This window comes from Mirounga angustirostris, unplaced genomic scaffold (assembly GCF_029215605.1).
Source record: "Mirounga angustirostris isolate CCGP_5_RB_7025 unplaced genomic scaffold, mMirAng1.0.hap1 SCAF_13, whole genome shotgun sequence".
Classification (NCBI taxonomy): domain Eukaryota; kingdom Metazoa; phylum Chordata; class Mammalia; order Carnivora; family Phocidae; genus Mirounga; species Mirounga angustirostris.
This window is the reverse complement of record NW_026991721.1, coordinates 42,079,576-42,100,234: the sequence shown is the minus strand read 5'-3', so window position 1 is coordinate 42,100,234 and position 20,659 is coordinate 42,079,576. Positions and strand designations below refer to the sequence as shown.

The window sequence follows — 20,659 nt, the reverse complement described above, 5'->3', positions numbered from 1 at the left end:
ATATAGGGGTATAGGTTTAAGTGCATTAAGGAGGGTTTCTTTTTCCTTCTCTAAAAATGGATCTCTTGGGTGCGTGGGTGGCTCAGTTGGTTAAGCGTTTGCCTTCAGCTCAGGTCATGATCCTGGGGTCCCTGGATCGATTCGCCCATCGGGCTCCCTGCTCAGCAGAGAGTCTGCTTCTCCCTCTGACTCTCCCTTCCTCATGCTCTCTCTCTCTCACGCTCTCTCTCTCAAATAAATGAATAAAGTCTTTAAAAAATAAATAAATAAATAAATAAATAAATAATAAAAATGGATCTCAATAGAAACCTAATATTAAGTAGCCTAAAATCAGGATATTCCATTACTGCTGATTAAGAGGTGGGACTAGGCAAGTAAAATATTGTCTCCTTTCAAATGGCAAACTACCTTCTAAAAGATACTTTCAAGATCTGAAGCATAATTTTCACTCTTCGTCTTAAACAGTAGTTACCAGTTTAAGTTAAACTTATTTTTAGTAGTTCAACGAAACAAGAACCATTATTTTGGAATGTGCATTACCTTGAAAAATTATTTTTCACAGAATCACTCACAGAAAGGATACAGAGTATACACTTTTAAAATCCAGAAATATACTTGTTTTCTTTTTGTATAAATGTTTTATAAAAGCTTAAACCTTTTTAAACCTCAAATACTCAAAAAGCTTAAAACTTTCTGGAAAACACATGTGTATTCCAGGGTTGACTTCATTAGTTCAGTAGGTGGTAAACCCAAAGAACAAAGTTCTTTTAGTTTTACAAGCTAAGTAATATGAAGTTAAGTGCACAGAGGAATTGAGACATTCAAATACACATTCTCAACCTGTTACCTACAGAGAACCGTCAGCTACACTTAAGCATAACATATTAAACTACATAAGCCATTATGTTATTTTGAGGAATATCTAACAACTATTACATTTCTTTAGCTTTACTAAGCTAAGCTGAGATGCTGTTTTATTTCCAAAAACCAATATTGCAAGTCTAAATGTAACAAGTTTTTTTTTTTTCTTTTTCTAGATTTTATTTATTTGAGAGAGAGCACAAGCGGAGGGGAGGTGCAGAAGGAGCAGAAGACTCCCCACTGAGCAGGGAGCCTGAAGTGGGGCTCAATCTCAGGACTTGGGATCATGACCTGAGCAGAAGGTATAAGCTTAACCGACTGAGCCACCCAGGCGCCCCAAGTTTTCATTTTTAATAAGACCAAAGCTCTACTGAAGAGATCCTAGAAAAAAACTAAAATATTTCTAATTACAAATAAACTTGAAATGGAAATGAGCCTTTTATTTTCATTTTTTCTCCATTTAATTTTCATAGTATTATCAGAGTTTACCTAGATCATTTTTTAAGCTAATTTCAGATGGTGGTTCTGAATCCATGGGCACGTTAATTAACGTATAGCACACGTTCTCGGCAGCCGTCATGGTTTCCGGATATAATCAAACCTCGATACAAGATTTAAGGATGACTGATGCCAGAAAATCTAGAAAAATAGAAGGATATCATTACAAGTAAAACAAAACAAAACAAAACAAAAACACAACCAGTAACTATCGTGATCTTTACTGTCTAAAGTTCATTCAGTTTGGCTGAGTTTTAAAGTATTAGAAGGGTAGGGTCAATTTATACTGTGTCCCATAAAAATAATGCCTATTTTAGTAAAAGACACGCCTGTCTGCCTCGGTCTAAGGTACAGACCCCACAACCCCGCCCAGGGCTTGAGAATGCTGTACTGCAACAACTAAGGCCCACAGTACAGTGACAGTCCCCCAGTCCCGCCCAACCACGTAACAGAACAATGGTTTTTAAACATAACACACAATCTGAATTGCTCAAGTTAAGAGACCCTGTGCACGAATACTCGGCTAAAAACCTTAAAACATTTTCTTGCGTTCATGGGTGGACCCGACTGTGTGTCGGTCAATCAGTATGCTGCACCCCCAACCCCTTCCCTTCCTCCAGCAAAGCAGCCCCCGGAACGATGAGCCCCGGGGCCCCGGGAGGGATTAGACCCCTGGCCAGTACAAAAGACCGGGAAAGGGCGTCCGGCCCAGAGCTTCCCAGCCCCCCGTTCCACTTCGCCAGGCCCGGACGCGAGCGGCCTAGTCGCTCCCCTTCCGCAAATTCCCGCCGGAGCGCCAGTTCCTCCGACTCAGCCCAGCCCAGCACGCCTCGGGGACTGGGGGCTTTTGGCCCGCTACCTGGCTCCAAGGGGCGGCGGCTACGGCAACGGTGGGACCGTGGACTCCGGCTCCAACCCGCAGCAGCAGCCGCTGCTCCGCACAGTCCTAGGCTGACGTGGAAGGGGGTGGGGTGACGAGGCCAAGCCACCTAGCACCTACGGCAACGCAGAGAGGACAAGCCTTCTCCGTCCTGCGCCTGCGCTCTGTAAGTATGCCGCAAGTTCCTTCCTTGTAGTCCACGGCAGTTTTAGGTGGCAGGGGCATCTGGGAAGACGTTAAGCTTTCCCTGCAAGCCAAACGCCGAATTAAGCGCTGTGGTCATTTACATGCTACCTAGAAATTGTTTCCTCTTCCAGGAACTACAACAGCCAAGGAAGGAAGTGCTCAGAAAGGGAAGCCCATTTTGTAAGGGCTGTATGGTCCAGGGGGAAAGAGCAGTAGACTGCGAGAACTGGAAGCCCTTTTGGAGCTCAGAGAAACAGGGAAAGTAACTAATTATTATCTGGGAAAGTCACTTCAGTTCTTCTAATAAGTGAGGGTAGATTCTGTGAAGATCCATTTTAGTTCTTAACGTCTCCAGTAGTCTCAATCTCTGCCTCTGCAGTTAGGCTGGGGTTGCTGGGACATCGAAGTCGCACTTTATTTCGTAATGGTCCCTTTCACGCTTTCTGAGCATCCAAGAGATTAACTTTTTTTTTTTTTCTCAAAAAGGGAGATTGACAGTCACTGTTTTAAAGGATTTTACCTTTCTCCAAAAACCCAATTGTTACAGCTACTATCGGCCGTAGCACCTTCGGTATTGCTCATATGAGGTTCCATATGCCCCCACGTAGCACTTCCCCCCCAAAAAGTTTTCTGGCCAATTATTATCAAAGAAAAATCTTTTTTGAAGCCTTGAGCAAAATACTGTGAATAAAAGACATCTGACAGAACTCGCCCTTAACAGGTACACTTCCGTTAAGAAGATAGAACACAAATAGTCTCATGTATCTAGAATCCAGCTATTTGAGATTTCTTCTTTTTAGAACCATCAAGCAAAATATAAATTCTTTGAGCACCCAAAATATATCACAAAGGCCATGTGTTTACAGCACTTTCTAAGAATGTTCTTCAAATCCTATGTATTGATTTTTTTTAAAAAAACCTTTTATCTTGAGATAATTGCAGAGTGACCTAAATACAGAGATCCCATATATTCTTCCCCTAATTTCTCCCAGTGGTAACATTTTGCATACAGGTCAATACCAAATCCAGGAAGTTGACATTGATATAATTTACTCCTCATTCAGATTCACCAGTTTTTACATGCACTCTACTTGTCTATTTAGTTCTAGGCAATTTTACCATGTTTAGATTCATGTGACCTCAACCAGGCATGATACAGAACAGTTTTAAGGATCCCTCCTGCTATCCTTTTATACAGCCACTTCCCTCCTTAACCCCAGCAACTACTAACCTGTTGTCCCTATCTCGGTAATTTTGTCATTTCAAAGATGTACAATGTAACCAGTGAGATCGTTTTTTCATGCAACATAATTCCCTTGAGATCAACCCAAGATGTGTGTACAACAGGTTGTTTCACTTGTGTATTCACGTTTAACATGAAATTTTTACAAGAACAGTATCTGGTTTCCAAGCCCACTTATCAAGAAGTGACAATCTGATGGCATGAAATGAGGCCCCCAAAAGCATAAAAACTAGATTTAGCAATAAGAAAGCTCAGCAGTGTAGAGCCACCATAGTGTAGGACCAACCATACCCACTGCAATCGCCCTGGAGGCTCATTGAGTTACAGAAGAAAATTTGAAGACTTATCCTGACCAAGTCATTAAGGAAACTATTAAATATGAAAAGACAAGAAAACATAATGTGTTTTATAAAACCTCATTTTAAGTCTGCACTTAAAATGTCATTGGCAGTGTATATACATTGTTGTATACTTTTTTTTTAAGATTTTATTTATTTATTTGACAAACAGAGAGCACAAGCAGGAGGAGTGGCAAGCAGAGGGAAAGGGAGAAGCAGGCTCCCCGCTGAGAAGAGAGCCTGATGTGGGGCTCCATCTCAGGACCCTGAGACCATGACCTGAGCTGAAGGCAGACGCTTAACCAACTGAACCACCCAGGTGCCCCACATTGTTGTATATTCTTAAATACAGAGCTCGTTCAATAGATATCAGGACCTTATATAGACGATTTCTTCCTGACTTATAATATGCACCTTGTCTTGGGTCTTATGTTTACTCTAGTATGTAATTGTATCATTGTGAATGCTTTTTTTTTTAAGGTTTTTTTTTTTTTTTTGAGAGAGAGAGAGAGAACAGGGGAGAGGCAGAAGCAAAGGGAGAGGATCCAAAACAGACTCCCTGCTGAGAGGGGAGCCCCACTCAGAGTTCGAACTCATGATCCTAAGATCATGACCTGAGCCAAAACCAAGAGTCCGACTGAGCCACCCAGGCACCCCTCATTCTGAATGCTTTTTTTTTTTAAAAAGATTTTATTTGGGGCATCTGGGTGGCTCAGCCATTAAGCGTCTGCCTTCGGCTCAGGTCACGATCCCAGGGTCCTGGGATTGAGCCCCACATCGGGCTCCCTGCTCCACGGAAGACTGCTTCTCCCTCCCCCACTCCCCCTGCTTGTGTTCCCTCTCTCGCTGTGTCTGTCAAATAAATAAAATCTTAAAAAAAAAAAAGATTTTATTTATTAGAAAGAAAGGAAGACCAAGAGCGAAGGCACTAGCAGGCAGAGTGGCAGGCAGAGGGAGAGGGAGAAGCAGGCCCCCCCACTGAGCAGAGCCAGACACAAGGCTCTATCCCAGGACCCTGGGATCATGAGCTGAGCCAAAGACAGATGCTTAACCGACTGAGCCACCCAGGTGCCCCCTCCCCTTTTTAAAGATGGAATGCTTTAAATTTGAGAGCAAAAGCCTTGTCATATACCAAGAGTCATAAAAAATTAGGTGTCTAGGAAATCAAGGCCTAGAGAAAAGGAACTTGTCCTCAAATCACAAAATGGTCAAACATGAGAAAGCTGGTATTAGAACCCGAATCCTGTCACCTACTTTACTGCCTCTTATTTTTTAATCATGAGTTCTTCAAAGCTGCACCTATAGATGCCTAATAAATTCCAGGTGAATTGAATACTATTTTTCTATCAGTGATAGGGTTTATGAGAGGATTATTATTAGGAATTTTATTGTTTATAATTATTTAACACAGATTAAACAGAATAACTAAATATAACACACTAGACAAAACAACAATGGAAAGGCATCACCATGAACAGACAGTGGAGTTGACTGAATCTTATTGGGGTGGAAACGATTTTAACATTCTAAGGTCAGTGCATCACATATTGAAAAGATTACTAATGGGTACCTTGGTGGCTCAGTCACTTAGGCATCTGCCTTTGGCTCAGGTCATGATCTCCGGGTCTTGGGATCAAGCCCTGCCATCAGGACCCATGCTCAGCGGGGCTCTGCTTTTTCCTCTCCCTCTGCACACCCCCACCCCACGCCCTCTGTTTTAAATAAATAGAACTTAAAAAAAATAATAAAAAACTAAAAATAAAAAGATTACTAAAACTGCCTCCAAAGAACAATACAGATGACATTTTTTTCCCTAGGAGTACCAGTCAAGTAATTGGTCTACATTTAGAGAACAGATACAAAATGTTATGCATTATCTTTAAACAACAGAATCAGCCAACAAGACAGAGACTCACACAATGATAGGCAGAGGAAGAGAGACCTGCCTGAGGCTTTAAAGAGCAGATTATGAAATTTCCCACTTATGTTCCCTCCTCCAGACTATATAATAGCCTTTGAGTCTGAAGGCAGGTGGGACAACTCCCTCTCATTCACTACGTGTGTGAAAGTTGCACATGCTCAGTGCAACTCTATGGTAGGTCAAATGGCCACATGCTTCTTGTGGCCTCATCCCAAGCTCAAATGGCCAACTCCTGAGGCTACTTCCAGAACAGAGACCCAACACCTCACACATTCCTGTATTTAGTCAGGTCTTTCTCTCAACAAGGTTGCCAGAGTTCCTCTTAGCACTTTACCTTCAAGAAGTCAGAGAGATTTAAATCTACTAAAGCTTTTAAAGTTTTGGGCAATCTATGGGGCACCTGGCAGTCGGTGGAGCGTATGACTCTTGGTCTTAAGACTTGTAGGTTCAAGCCCCACGTTGGGTGTAGAGATTACTTAAAATCTTTATTTTTATTATTATTTTTTAAAGATTTTATTTATTCAACATAGAAAGCACAAGCAGGGGGAGCGTCACGCAGAGAGGGAGAGGAGAAGCAGGCTCCCGGTTGAGCAGGGAGCACCATGTGGGGCTTGATCCCAGGATGCTGGGACCACGGCCTGAGCCAAAGGCAAACGCTTAACCAACTGAGCCACCCAGGCACCCCAAAAATAAAATCTTAAAAAAAAATAAAATTTTGGACAATTTGGGAAAAAAAACTAACATTTTATGAATTTTAGAGTGTACAAGGTGTTTCCACATAAATTCTCCCATTTAACCTTCACAATAATTCTCCAAACGGCAACTAATTAGTAGAATTAGATCTAAAATCCAAGTTCCTATCTACAAATGAACTGCTCCTCTCTAGAAAGATAGGAATCTCAGGAAATAAAAAACTCAAGGTTTCTTAGCAGCAAAATTTTTGGAGTGTTTTGTAAATCAGATTTCCTCGAATTTCATTTTGCATGGCCTAAGATAAAAATTGTTCTGCAGTATCTGCATACACCGCTCACAAAAATAATGCAAGGCAGTCTAAAGATTATGCCAGGGTGGGGCTGGGCATGATAAGAGGAAATGATGGTTTGGGATTAAAATTTCCCTTTTGTTATTTTTGCAAAAGTTCCCTACACTGAGACCAGAGCTATCACTACTGCCATCTGCTGGTTGTAAAGAAAAACCATTTAAAAACCTTGCTACTATGGTGGCTGGGAAGTGGTGGTTTCTTACATTTTAATAAGGATCTCCAGGGTTGAACCCAGCAATTTGTATTCTGAACCAAATCTCCATGGATTCTCATGTAGCCAGTCCATACATAGGGAATTAGCATAAGGCTGTGACAGATAAGAGGTATTATTTTCCCCCCTCACTAAACATAAGGCAAATTAATTTGTCAAACATGGCAGATGACCAGTTGTAATCTCATTACTATTTATAGTTGAAGCTACTTAAAAAACAAACAAAAACCCAATACACAGGCAGGTGAAACAATTTTATTTCACAGTTGTCTTTAAAACCACAAAGACACTATGTTCTTCATATAAAAACATCAGTACAGATACCTATACTTTCTAGAAAATGATTATATAGACCCTCTCAAAGAAAAATGCACACCATTATATGGTTTCAGACAAGTTGCTAGGGAAAAACACATCTGGACTGATTCCTACGTACAGATTATTGTCATCAGTACATGTTCCTGCATTCTTACAGATTTGATAATAAACATACAGACTGGCTTGTAACTTAATGTTCCATTGGTTCATCAGCCTTTTCTGCAGGTTCATCAGCAGGCTGAGCAGGCTGTAAGAGGAAGAAAAAAGAAAACAGGTTAAAAAAAAAAACACTTGACCAATATATACTTCTAATCACAATTATTATAAAAGAATTTACAAGAAAAAGGGGTTAGGAGACATTTTGGATACTCAATTTTAGTTCATTGTCCTGTTAAAATTTCTGAACAAAGGTGTTTTGTTTTTTTAAAACATAAATAATTTTAGAGGTCTGAAAACCTAAGCATCATTGAACAATTCCAGCATTTTATCATACTTTGTCTTGTTCAGGAATAAAGGATCAGTACTAGCCTTAGAATATAATCAGTACATTTTCCACATTCTCATCCTCTTTAGCACTAATAAACACAGAGAAAACATGACCAAACAAATCAGCTGTGTGGAACTCACAGCAACAGTTCTGGTTCTTATCAACAACAGTTTAAATAATGCAAATCCTACTCCTCCAAATAGTACCAACAATATCCTCTCCAAGTTGAAAAAAAACTCACACTATAGAAAATATTTCTCTCCAGGACACTTTATTTTCAATTACACAGCTATCAAATAAGTATCTATAAATAGCAACTGTGTATTCTAAATACACAACAAAACAGACCAGTATTTAATCTGAGATTTCCCAATACTTCCTGATCCTTTTCTCAATATTTGTAAAGGGCCAATTTAGTTTCCAAAGGGTCCCCAATGAACTTTCTTTCAGTCCCCTTTCCTACAGACTCTTGGCTGGCCTTATGATTTCCTTTCACCAACAGAATGAGCAAAACTGATGCTGTGCCACTCCTGAGCCTCAGCCTTTAAGAACGTCTAGCACCTTCCACTTTTGAGCTTTTGAACTTCTGCAAGCTCTGAGCTGCTACCCTGATAAGGAGACCCTGGTAAAGAGAGGCTCTGAGATTACATGGACAGTAGTCCAGCCATCTTAGCAGAGGTCCCAGCCTTCTAGCTGTCCCTCTAGGATATACCTAGAGAATATGAATAAAGAAGACTGTGAATAAAGCCATCTTGAAAGTTCCAGTCCCACTGCTTCAACAGAGTACAAGAGATCCTAAATGAGACCAGCAAAAGAATGACTTAATAGTGAAAAATAGCAACAGATAACCAAATCATCAACCCCTGTTGTTTATGGAGATCACTGCCCCCTCAGTATTTTACATTATTCAGTTCTAAGTTTTCCTACTGCCATTTGAACTGCGAGCCTACTAAACAATTGTGGTAGGAACAGTAGTTTATGATAGAACTAAAGCCTCTGGTGTTATGATTAGTTATATACCTGTGCCTTTCTCTGTGGTCTTTCTTCAAGACCTTCCAGGAATGGAGATACATCATCATCATCATAAATCGTAAACTCCAAGTCTTTACCAACAATTCCAATGGAAACATTCTGGGGGGAGGGGGAAATTCAAAATCAAGAGAATTTATGTTGGAAAAATGCTTTTGATTAAATGTTGGGTGAAAAATGCAGAATAAAAGTTTATATAGCACTTAATAAGACTAAAAAATACTTAAGTATAGAGAAAAAAGGAAGAAGAAAACTAGCACATCCTCATAACTTGCAGATTTAATAGTCACTTTTGCTAATCATGAGTAATGCCAAAGATCTATTATGCCACCTAGAAATTTGTAACTTGGCTCATAATGGAAATGTGTTGCAGACCAATGTTACCAGAGCAAGCAACTTAACTGGGAAGTAAGCCTAACTCCAAAGAAATAATCAGGTTTGTTTCTTGTGTAAGTTAAGACATGATGGTTCTTAACAAGGAAAGAGAGTAAGTTTTAGGTTCTAAAATGTTAATTTGGTGGGGTCTTGGAACTATTTTCTACATGTTAAAATTAAAGAGCAATTCTTAAAATGCTCAGTGAATGCTTACCAGTGTAAAAAAGGCTCCTGTAAAATTAAAATTTTAGTGGAAATTTGAGACGTAAGAATATACAGGCCTGGGTGCCTTGGTGGCTCAGTTGGTTGAGCAACTGCCTTCGGCTCAGGTCATGATTCTGGAGTCCCAGGATCGAGGCCTGCATCGGGCTCCCTGCTCGGCAGGGAGTCTGCTTCTCTCTCTGAACCTCCCTCCTCTCATGCTCTCTATCTCATTCTCTCTCTCAAATAAATAAATAAATAAAAATCTTTAAAATATATATATATATACAGGCCTTCTCTCAATGATTTCACTAAATCATTCTCCATGATTCAGTAAAAATACGAAATCAGAAAGCCAAACAGCTGAGCAAACTCTTCCAAATTGTAAATGTCAACAGGTAACTATAAATCCAAAATTTAAAAGACAGTCATCTTGGAGTGATGGCATTATGGGTACTTTATTTATTTTGGGGGGGCGGGGAGGGAGAAAGGAGAGAGAGAATCTTAAGCAGGTTCCACACTCAGCATGGAGCCTGATGCGGGCTCGATCTCATCATGACCTGAGCCAAAATCAAGAGTCAGATGCTTGACTGACGGAGCCACCCAGGCGCCCCTATGGGTACTTTAAACAAATAAAAATAATGTACATTCCTGATTTTGTTGGGAAAAAAAAATTATTTTTAGGATAGGAATAATTATTTTTAAAAGATTACACAGACTGTAAATTCTTCACATACATATTAAATAACAATTATCCAATCCTATAATAAAATGGATTTACAAAATGCTGACTGATCTCACTTTAGTTAATGATCATTAACCACAAGGAGGCCCATAGTGGTTCCTGCATTGTACTATACAGGTCCCTAGATCATCCAATCTCCTCTTCTCCTGGACATCTTTCTAGCATTTTCCATTCTTCTTGCTCCTTATTTCACTGAGAAAACAGAAGCAATTAGAAGAGAATGTTCACAAGCTCCCATAGTAACTACTGTTTCCTGTATCTATGTCCCTAAATTCTCTCCCTTCTTGTTAGTGTGAATGAATGATCCAATTTCCTCTCTAAGGTCTACCTTTCCACCTGTGTACTGTTTAAGGACATTGGTCCAGCAGCTTTTCTCATATTTATCCTATATAAATGTTTTCCTTTACACTGGATTATTCTTAAAACCAGGCAACAGACGTGCTGTAATTTCTCCCATCTTAAAAAACCAAAACAACAAAAAACCCTCACTACATTCTCTTCCAGCCAGCACCCCATTTCTCTGAACCTGCAGGAGAAAATCTCCATAAAGCTGCCTCCAATTCCTCTTCTCCCATTCTCTCCTGATTCCATTCCTTTCAGGCTTTGGGCTCACCATTCCAATGAAATTGTCTAGTCAAGTCCCCATCATTGCTAATCTAATGGTTAATTCTCATTCCACATCTTCCTTGATCTATTAGCAATTATTCATTCCCTCCTCCTTGAAATACTTTCTTCATTTGTTTTCAAGAATGTCTCACTTTCCAAGTTTTCCTCCTACCTCCCTGGTCATCTTTCTAAGTCCCTTTTTGCTGATACTCACCTTCCAATCTCTAAAGGTTAGAGTGCCCCTTGCCCAGGCCTCAAACTTTTTGTGAAACTATTCGATTCCTTTAGTGGTTTCATCCAGTCCAATCTCTAAGTGCCATTTCTACATAAAGACTCCAACATTTGTTAAGTCTAGCTAGACCATTCTCCACCAAACTCCAGGGCATACACATCTGATGGCTGTTTACTTTTTTTTTTTTTAAGTAAGTTTTACGCCCAACATGGGGCTTGAACTCATGACCCCAAGATCAAGAGCCGCATGCTCTACTGACTGAGCCAGCCAGATGCCCCAATATCTACTTATTCTATATCACCAATAGACAGTAGGCATTTCAAGTTTTGTAAGTCCTAAGCTAACTGCCTGATCTTTCTCCACAACTCCTACCCCAAGATATGTTCCTTCCACTGTCTTATCCAGCTCAGTAAACCATAATCTCTCCTTCGTCTAATCAAGCCCAAAATCTTGAAAACTTTTTTTGTTGTTTTTACACCCTCACAACCAATTCACTAGCAAATATTTTTAGCTCTAATTTTAAAACATACTCAAAACCGAACCACTTATTCCCATCTCCAACTCCAAGCTCCTTTACTTCACCACAATTTCTCATCTGTATTACCCTAAGTTTTAAAACTATTTTCACGCATGTTGCCCACTACAATCTATTTTCAGAATGGCGACCAGAATAACTCTTTTGAAACCTAAATCAAATCGAGTATTCTTCTGTTCAAACTCTAACAATCCACTCAGTAAATCCAAAGTACCTGCAATGGTTTATACATGATCTGGTCTCCATTATCTGACTTTATTCCTTCTCTTCCTCTTGATCATTGCCTCCAACACCCCTGGCCTTCTTGCCTCAATTAATATTCTGGACTCAAGGCCCTTATACTTGTATTCCTGGAATGATCTTCCTCCAGACATCTGAATCACTCACTCACTCACCTCCTTTAGATACTTCCCTCAAATTTCACTTTCTTAGTGAAGCCATCCTTGACCACCCTATTTTAAATTTCCCTCACCAAACCCCCTTCCTATACCCAGATGGTCCTCCTTTCTCCTCTTAACCTATTTTTTCTGTAGTATTTATCATTTTCTAATAATATTATATAATTCACTTATGGGTATATTGTCTATCTCCCCGATTTGGATGTATGTTCCATGAAGGCCAAGATGTTTGCCATGTTTATTATATTCTCAATGTCTAGTGCCTACACATGGTAGGTGCTCAATATTATATATTTGTTAACTGAGTTAATAATATGAAGATATTCCTACCTGCTGAAGAAACTGAAGGACACTGCACCTAAGACTTATTGGTTTTATTGCTTTATTCCAAAAAGAAATGTTTGAAAATTATTTCAAAATCAGATCATTTAGTGAATAGCTTAAAGAGAAAGAATGAACCAAGGCAACCATCTCCCAAATTAAAGAACTGTTAAGTATATACTCCTCTATTATATTTATGAAATAAATGATTGACCTGTAATGTTAAAATCTGAAATTGAAAAATATGATATCTACCTTTGTAGTTAGGTCCTGTTCTGCAGGAAGTGTCTCTCGTAAGGCACGCAGACCATGTTTAACCAGTTCATTCAAATTGCCTATATAATAAATCAACAATTATTTCTTAATTTCATCTTCATGCTAGGTGGCTTTTATTTGTCAGGTCTGTAGTCTGAAATTATGGTTTCAGTCACATACTAAATATATCACAATAAAAACAGCCAAAATTGTAATGTTTAGCCATATAATCTAATAATAATAACATCACTATTACTTTATTTAATAAGAGAACATGATTTTTGTTACTAAATTTGACCTTTTTATGCTAAATTAAATGAGAATCCTGATTCACAAATGACACAGCACAAAGTTTTGTAGGATGTGTTCTATGGAAGGTATTTGCTCTTTATAAACAAAGTATCCAACTCTTTCTATGTGGCCAGTATTAACCTGATAACAAAACTAGACAAAGATATCACAAGAAAATAAAACTACAGATCAATAACCCTTATAAATACAGACACAAAAAACCTCAACAAAGTATCAGCAAAATGAATCCAGCAACATTTATGTTTACATAAACATATGTATGTATGTGTGTATATATATATATAGTCTATATTATAAATCATGAGCAAGAGTGATTTATCCTAGGAATGCAAAGCTGGTTTAACATTCAAAAGTCAAATAATGCAATACACCACAATAGAATGAAGGGGAAACAACCACATGGTCACCTCAAGAGATGTCCAAAAAGCATGTGTTAATCTAAGACCCTTGCATAAGCAAAGCGCTTGAAAACCTATCCTATGATCACATCTTACATCAACCTTTTTACCTTTCTTTCCCAAAGGTACATTAATTTTTTACTTGTTTATGGACTACTTAATGTAGAAATGTCTGTGTGGCTAAAAATAAGATGAGAATCACAGAAAACTAAAAGTTGGTAACAGAACTTATAATTGGTAACCAAGTGGTTCTCAACTCTGGCTGGGGCACACTTCAGACCAACTGAACCAAGAGTTTTCAAAGTTGAGGACATCTGTATTTTCGTATTTGTATTTTGACAAAGGTCTACTAGTGATTGAAACTACTGTAATGACTAGATGGGGTAATAACCATATGCATAATAGAAATAATGAACACTCCATGGGCTTATTTAAAAACAAAATAAAACAAAAAACTCTGTAAAGCTGATAGTTTTCTTCATTTAGGATACTATTTATTCACTATATAAAGACTGGAGGGGACCAAAAAAAATCACTTACACTCCATAAACCCAGACATATGTCTCTCCAAGTAAGTACGAGCTGATTGAGAACGGGCTCCAATGGACATGGCTCTACAGTCAAAATAGTTGGCAGATGGACAGGTTTGGAAAATGTGAGGGCCCATATCCTACAAACAGAATATATATACACTATATAATTTCTAGTCAGTTTTTAAAAAATCATTAAAATATAACAATTCTATGAACTTACGTCATAACCAGCAATAAGCAGCCCAACACCATATGGTCTCCGGCCATATCGTTGTGTTGGTATCTGGGTCTCTTAAACTAGTTAAAGAAACTGTTCTAATAAGGAACAAAGTACTACCTTTATTTTCAAATTAAGCACTATTGACAAAGAGCTCTGTTTTTTTTTAGTCGCTGCATAATCCACCACAGCAAGAAGAAAATAAAAGAGAAATATTTCTTTGGCCTAGTGTTAAAAAATGTTAGGACTATCCACCAAACTCAAGAATAAGCGCTAGCAAAATGATCTCTTCTCATGTAGAGAACCTCATCTGTTTTGGCTATAAGGGGTCAATAATTTTGAAGGACATCTAGAACCACCAATAAAAAACTTTAAAAATCTTCTCTAAAAATGAGACTCGAATGGTTTTCCTCAAATTGGGCTTATCTGGGTCTGGAAAAGGGCTGACGAAAGAGCAACCCAATTCCTTATTTAGAGATTTTATGTATTTATTTATTTATCTGAGAGAGAGAGAGAGAGTGAGAAACAGCAGGAGATGGGAGAGGGTCAGAGGGAGAAACAGGCTCCCCGCTGAGCCAGGAGCCCGAAGGAGGACTCGATCCCAGGACTCCGGGATCATGACCCGAGCCGAAGGCAGTTGCCCAACCAACTGAGCCACCCAGGCACCCCCCAATTCCTTATTTAGAACACATTTTTCCATGGCAAAACGTGCCACAATTCTTCTAAATTTTAAACATTCTGTTATTGAAAAGTAACTAACCTTAAAGTTTTCAAAATCTTACCTACGCTATGTATTATATGCCCAATAATTAACATAATGCTTAAGTATCAAAACTCTATCTAAAGTTCACATCCATAAATGCTACAAAAAAAGGATACTGCTTCCAATTAGAGATACAAGACGAGACACAGGAAGAGGTCTGTCAAATACAAATCTGGAATCCAAACACTCTTGGCGCATAAAATTACTAAAAAAGAAACAAGGAAAATTAGTTATTTCATATCAGAGTTATTTCAATCTAAATGAAGTAATTTCATTTCTTTTTGCCTGCTTCACATGGATTACATCCACACAAGGGAATGAGAAAGACATGCCACAAGGATGCATATTTATACCAAACTCTTGGGCCACCTGAGGTTTTTAAAAAAAAGATTAAAATATTCCTTAGCTCTAGATAAACTTGGTCTCTGAGCACTTTAGAGAACAGAGAAGGCTGAGCAAGAGAAAAAGAGCAAGCTCTCTTTTCTTACCCTTCCCACTGTGCCAAGATTGTCTTAATGCTAGGTCTTGAACCAGCTGAAGTTTCCCCAGTAGAGCAACTTCAAGAAATAGAACCTGTCCTAGGGCACTGCGACATGTTCTTGCCAAAAGTGCTTCTACCCACAAGCAGCACTCTAGAGGAGACGCTGGACACCAGACTTTTGAGCCTCACTGTTAACCCTGGCAAGATTCAAGCAAATGCAACCCTGGGGAAAAGGGAATTCATGCCTAACTATTAAAGACAAGAGGATAAACAGCAAGAAATGGATATGCACCTTTCCTTCCATGTTGCTTTGTCCAGTTTATGTGTATGTCACATCTGAGAATCAAATGTTGACTGCGGGAACCATGCTATCTGTTCAGTACTTTGAAGGCCATTTCCCAAGGCTATCTAAACTGCACTGCTCAACATGGCAGGTACTGGTTATATGTGACTATTCAGCACTTCAAAAGTGGCTAGTCTGAATTAAGAAGTACTGTAAGTGCAAAATACACATGAAATTTCAAAGACTCAGTGCAAAAACCAATGTAGAAGAGCTCATTAACCAGGTTTTTATATTGATTACATGTTGACATGGCAATATTTGGATAGATTGGATTAAATAAAACGTTTAACCATGCAACATATTTTACATTTTCAAGAGCTTTCAGAAACCAATAATGCTCTCACTGTATCGCCAACCCAAGAGAGCAGGGAGCTTGCCGGGTAATCTGAAAACTTAAAACAGTAGCACTACTATTTGCCCTTAATGCTTATATTCTTTCTTCCCTAATTAAATCACAGACTTAAGAAATTAGTTTTCGCTAACTACCTTTGATCTCCCAACACACATTCATATATTACCTGAAAGGCACTGTGTTAAATGCTCTACATGTTAGGCTCTTAAACAATAACCTTGAAAAATAAAATACTAAAAGAATTGATGGGGGGGAAAAAAAAAGAGTCGATGGTTTAAGTCACCAGCCTCATCTCAAATACTAAGTGGTAAAGGTGAGAACGAAACTCAATCTGCATGACTTCAAACCCCAGCTCTTCATTTATACAACACCTCTCAACTAGAAGTAATCTCTATCTCCCCTGGACTCTCACAGAAATCTACCTGGTATTATAGATATACTACTAGATTTTAAGTTCCTAAAAGACGAGATGCATATCTGACTCACCCTTGTGTACCATGTGGTATCCAGTATTGAGCTTCACAAAAAATATATGTCTAATAAATACTGGCATATTAAAGAAAGGAAGGGTAGTTCCCCCGATCATTAGAAACCAGACAAAAGGGTCAAGCTCTTCTTAGACATAACATTGTCTCAAACAATATACCCTGAGTTAACAAGTATCACATTATTTGGTGACTTCTCTAAAGCTTTACTCTTAACATGGTTAATTCTAGTAGTTACTACTATAGGGATCAAGAAATAGAGTACTTAGTAACTGAGCCCAAATCCACTAAGGTATCACAATCTGAACTTAGAAACTCTGCCAGACAACTTCCTCAAATATCTTAGCTGGATCAATCAAAAGGGATGTTTCTTTTGTTTTTCATGATCATACTCACCATAACAGTCTAGCATCAGCAGTAAGTCCCGCAATTGAGATACCAATATGGTTGTCAACATGGAGAATTTTTTTCTGATGAGCTGCAAGCTCTGACTGTGCTCTCTAAACAGAGACATTATAAAACATAAAAACACATTTATAATTTTATTATTTATACAGTGAAACTTACATTTGTTAGTACCATTTTCTACGTGAGGAAGATTTATTTACTGCCTCACTCACCTTCAATGCAACCAACACTGCATGGGTTTTTGATTTCAGACCAACTGTGGCTGAACCTTGCTTGACAGCTTCCATTGCATACTCAATTTGATGAATTCTGCCCTAAAGAGAAAACAACAACACATCTTAGAGTCATCTTTCAAGACCATTTTATATATTTAAAATTGATCTAGTATTCCCAAATCTCAGGTGAATATAGTTAAATCTCAAATGATTTTTCTTTTAAATTAGAAAACTTACTTTAATGATAAATTTAGGTTCCAGGGATGTCTAAAATGATTATATTCCATTTTCTCACAGCCTACAATTTCATGAATTCCTTTCTTTCTTTCTTTCTTTCTTTCTTAAGTAGGCTCCACACACAAAGTGGGGCTCAAACTCACCACCCCAAGACCAAGAGTTGCATGCTCTAACAGTGAGCTAGCTAGGTGACCCTCTAAAGCTAATTCACAAGTATAAAACATTTTTACCTGAGGGCTCCAAACAGTGACATCATTGTCATACTGGTTGCGAAACTGAAAGCAAAAGAAAAAACACCTATTGATTTAAGAACATTACAAATTCCAATTTTTAATAAGCTCTATCATTAAAAAATGTTCTCCCATCTGTTTAGATTCAACATTAACATGTGCTGTTAATACAACCTCATTGGAAGATTACTCAGTTGCAAACATGAGATAGAAGTGAGGAGCAGATCTAGATGGGACCTAACTTCCCAACTTTCAGTTCTACCGTAGCACTCCCTTTGGGTTCAATTACTAAAGCTCATAGTGTCAACTTTCCTTCCCTTCCCTGCTTATGCTCTTCCCTCTTTTTCTTTAAACTAGCTCATATGTCTACCTCTTTAAGTCTTCTCCATCTTTTCTCCCAAAATTCCAACATATACTCCCACCGGTTCTTTATCCACACGTCCCCTTCTACTTTATGATTATGGATATGGCAAATTTATCTTTGAACCCTTACTGCACTTAAAACAGTGCCTTGAACATATAAACATTCATATTGAATGAATAACCACAAGAATATTCTCAGGAAGTTAGACACTGACACAAATAGCTACAGCATCAGAACCATTACTGCTTTAATAAGGACATTAAAACAAGTCTACTAGCCGAATCTTGGGAGAATAATCGGGGGACGGAGGGGAGAGCGAGAAAGTTGAGTGCTGGAATGGCAGATAGGAGTCTGGAAGCCCTGAGGCTAGGTGGTAACCGTGATATCACCACTTCTCTCAGCCTCCGTTTATTCATCCGTAAAAATAGGTGAGTGGACAAAGTGATTGAAAAGAACCCCCCTTTTTTTTTTTAAGATTTTATTTATTTATTTGAGAGAGAGAGAGAGAGAGCACAACAGCCGGGGGGACGGGGAGGGAGCGAGAGGGAGAGAAGCAGACTCCCTGAGGGTCAGGGAACCCGACAGGAGGCTTGATCCCAGGACCCTGGGATCATGACCAGAGCCAAAGGCAGACGCTTAACTGACTGAGCCATCCGGGCGCCGGGAAAAGAACCCTTTCTGATCAAGCTCTTTGGGAGAGAGAAATCAGATGAACCCACAAGTAAAATGGACGCTGTCCTGGAACCCAAACCCTGGGATCAAGTCTGCACTAGCATTACAGTGAAGCCGAGAAGTCAAGTCCCTCTTTCCTCCTCCCTCCCACACAGAGCACGAGGGTGGCGCCACTCTGGGCCGCTCAGAACCACACCACTGAAGGAACTGCAGGAGCGAACTCAGATAGCTGACCGAGGAAGTAGCGTCCCAGGCCCGCCAGAAAGCGAAACGAACCCCGGAGAATGGTCGCACGGAGTACCCACCGCCCCTCTCCCGGCCAGGCCGGAGATGCTGAATCACTGCCGGAACCCTCCCGTTGGCGGAGGTTCCCATGCCCCGTGGCCCCGGGCCGCTCTGAGGATGACAGGAGGAGCGGCTCGCCACCCCCTCGCCGGCGGACCTCACCCCCAACCCTGCCGGCGCTCAGAATCCAACGCACCATGGTTCCGGCGCGAGTCTGGCTGCGGCCTCCTGCAGCGGTGCGGTTTCAGGAAAGTTGCCGAAACTACCACTCGGCGATCTACAGAGAAGCCTTCGGGATTTTGACGGAGGCGGCGCAGGGCAGGGCAGTCTATCCCAGAGATATCGATAGACACCCAACGCTTCCCCGCCCTCAAAGCTCGCAGCCCCTCCAAAGTGGGCGGGGCCTAGGAAGAAGGAGGAGTTGAGATTGGCGGGAAATCTTGGGCTAGGAGTGCCTGCGGCAGCTGAGAGCTGCGGGGCGGCCTCTACAAAATCGCCCTTCTTGGATTCTCAGTGGTTATTGCCTGTGTGTTGCAGATTCCCGCCAGTTCCTCACCCGCCCGGCCGATACACCTGAAATCGATCGAGACGACGCCTGCGACTCCAGGTGATCCAGTGTGCCGCTGGACATCTCTCGTTCAGGGTCCACAGAGATTTGGGGTGTTGTCTGACTGGGAGAAGGACGAGGCTGTAAGAAGGGCCACAAAATAATGGTCTGTTTGTATGTGTCAGCCACACTCTTCGTCAAGTATGTTGTCTGTGTATATGCGTTTCTTTCTCCTTTGGAGTCCTTTTCTCTATTTCCTGGAGAAAACATTTCTCAAGGCTCTGTTGCCATTGATCACTCTATCATTATTGGTTTCCTCTACAAGACTTTGAACTCCATGAGGGCAGTAATGTCTTTCTGTGGTCTCAAAACCAAGCATGATGCTTGGTTTTTATGTGTGGTTTTTTTTTTTATGTAATTTTTTAATCTGGTAGATTAGACCCTGAAAAAAAACTGGGGATTTACTTCTGAAACACATATTTTCTCTGTTGAGAACTTTTGGTAAATCCCCAGATGAAATACTTTAGTACAGTAACATCTACTTTGCGCCAATGGTGACTTATCTTCTTTATAAAGCATAAAAGATAAGTACCGAGGCTCAGGTAAGGTACGAATTGAAAGGATCCTTAATGATCTGAACTTTGCAGATGAAGTAACAGACTCAGATCACTTAAGTGATTTGCTCAAGTTCAGAGCAATTTAGTACCACACTCTTTTTAAACCTTTCACTTTTATATTTTGGTCTTTTTTTCCCTGTTAAACATTTTTAGGTTAAATACGACTTTCTAGTATTCTGCGTTATGAATGTACGATGTTTTATTTACACAAGTCCGCATTGTTTAATATTTAGATTCCCCCCTACTCACCCACTCATTTATGAGCTTCTTGATAGATATCTTTATACTCCCCCCCCCTTTTTTTTAAGATTTTATTTATTTATCAGAGAGAGAGCACAAGCAGGGGGAGTGGCAGGCAGGGGGAGAAGCAGGCTATACCCCTTTCTTTAGAATAAATTCCTAAAAATGGAATTGTAGGGTCAAATGAAATGGATTTTTCTAAAACTTTTAATAGAAAGTGCTAAGTTGCCCTCCAGAAATGTTTTACCAGTTTATACTCTGCACAATATTATATGAAA

The 20,659-nt window shown here is 39.7% G+C and overlaps 2 protein-coding genes across 5 annotated transcripts in view; both read right to left on the bottom strand.

The window, feature by feature from the left end:
- Positions 1 to 2,376, bottom strand: part of COPB1 (COPI coat complex subunit beta 1) — a 38,252-nt gene extending 35,876 nt beyond the window's left edge. The window contains exons 1-2 of the mRNA XM_045894084.3: positions 2,219 to 2,376; positions 1,351 to 1,500 (exon numbers count right to left, since the gene is read on the bottom strand). Coding sequence (XP_045750040.1) covers positions 1,351 to 1,441 — 91 coding nt within the window. The 5' untranslated portion in view covers positions 1,442 to 1,500; positions 2,219 to 2,376. The remainder of the gene's footprint in view (positions 1 to 1,350; positions 1,501 to 2,218) is intronic.
- A 5,041-nt stretch (positions 2,377 to 7,417) lies between these two features.
- Positions 7,418 to 19,310, bottom strand: PSMA1 (proteasome 20S subunit alpha 1). Of its 4 annotated transcripts, none has more exons than XM_045894083.3 (10): positions 19,174 to 19,310; positions 17,657 to 17,701; positions 17,187 to 17,288; positions 16,963 to 17,066; positions 15,022 to 15,110; positions 14,146 to 14,216; positions 13,933 to 14,062; positions 12,683 to 12,762; positions 9,006 to 9,116; positions 7,418 to 7,745 (listed from the first exon to the last, which is right to left on the bottom strand). In XM_045894083.3, the coding sequence occupies exons 1-10, from the start codon at positions 19,174 to 19,176 to the stop codon at positions 7,689 to 7,691; spliced, it is 792 nt and encodes a 263-aa protein (XP_045750039.1). In that variant the 5' UTR covers positions 19,177 to 19,310; the 3' UTR covers positions 7,418 to 7,688. The 4 variants fall into 4 exon arrangements, with proteins under 4 accessions (XP_045750039.1, XP_064432868.1, XP_045750037.1 ...); XM_064576798.1 differs by lacking the exon at positions 19,174 to 19,310 and adding an exon at positions 18,927 to 19,082; XM_045894081.3 differs by lacking the exon at positions 19,174 to 19,310 and adding an exon at positions 18,969 to 19,082.
- Positions 19,311 to 20,659: the final 1,349 nt, after the last annotated feature.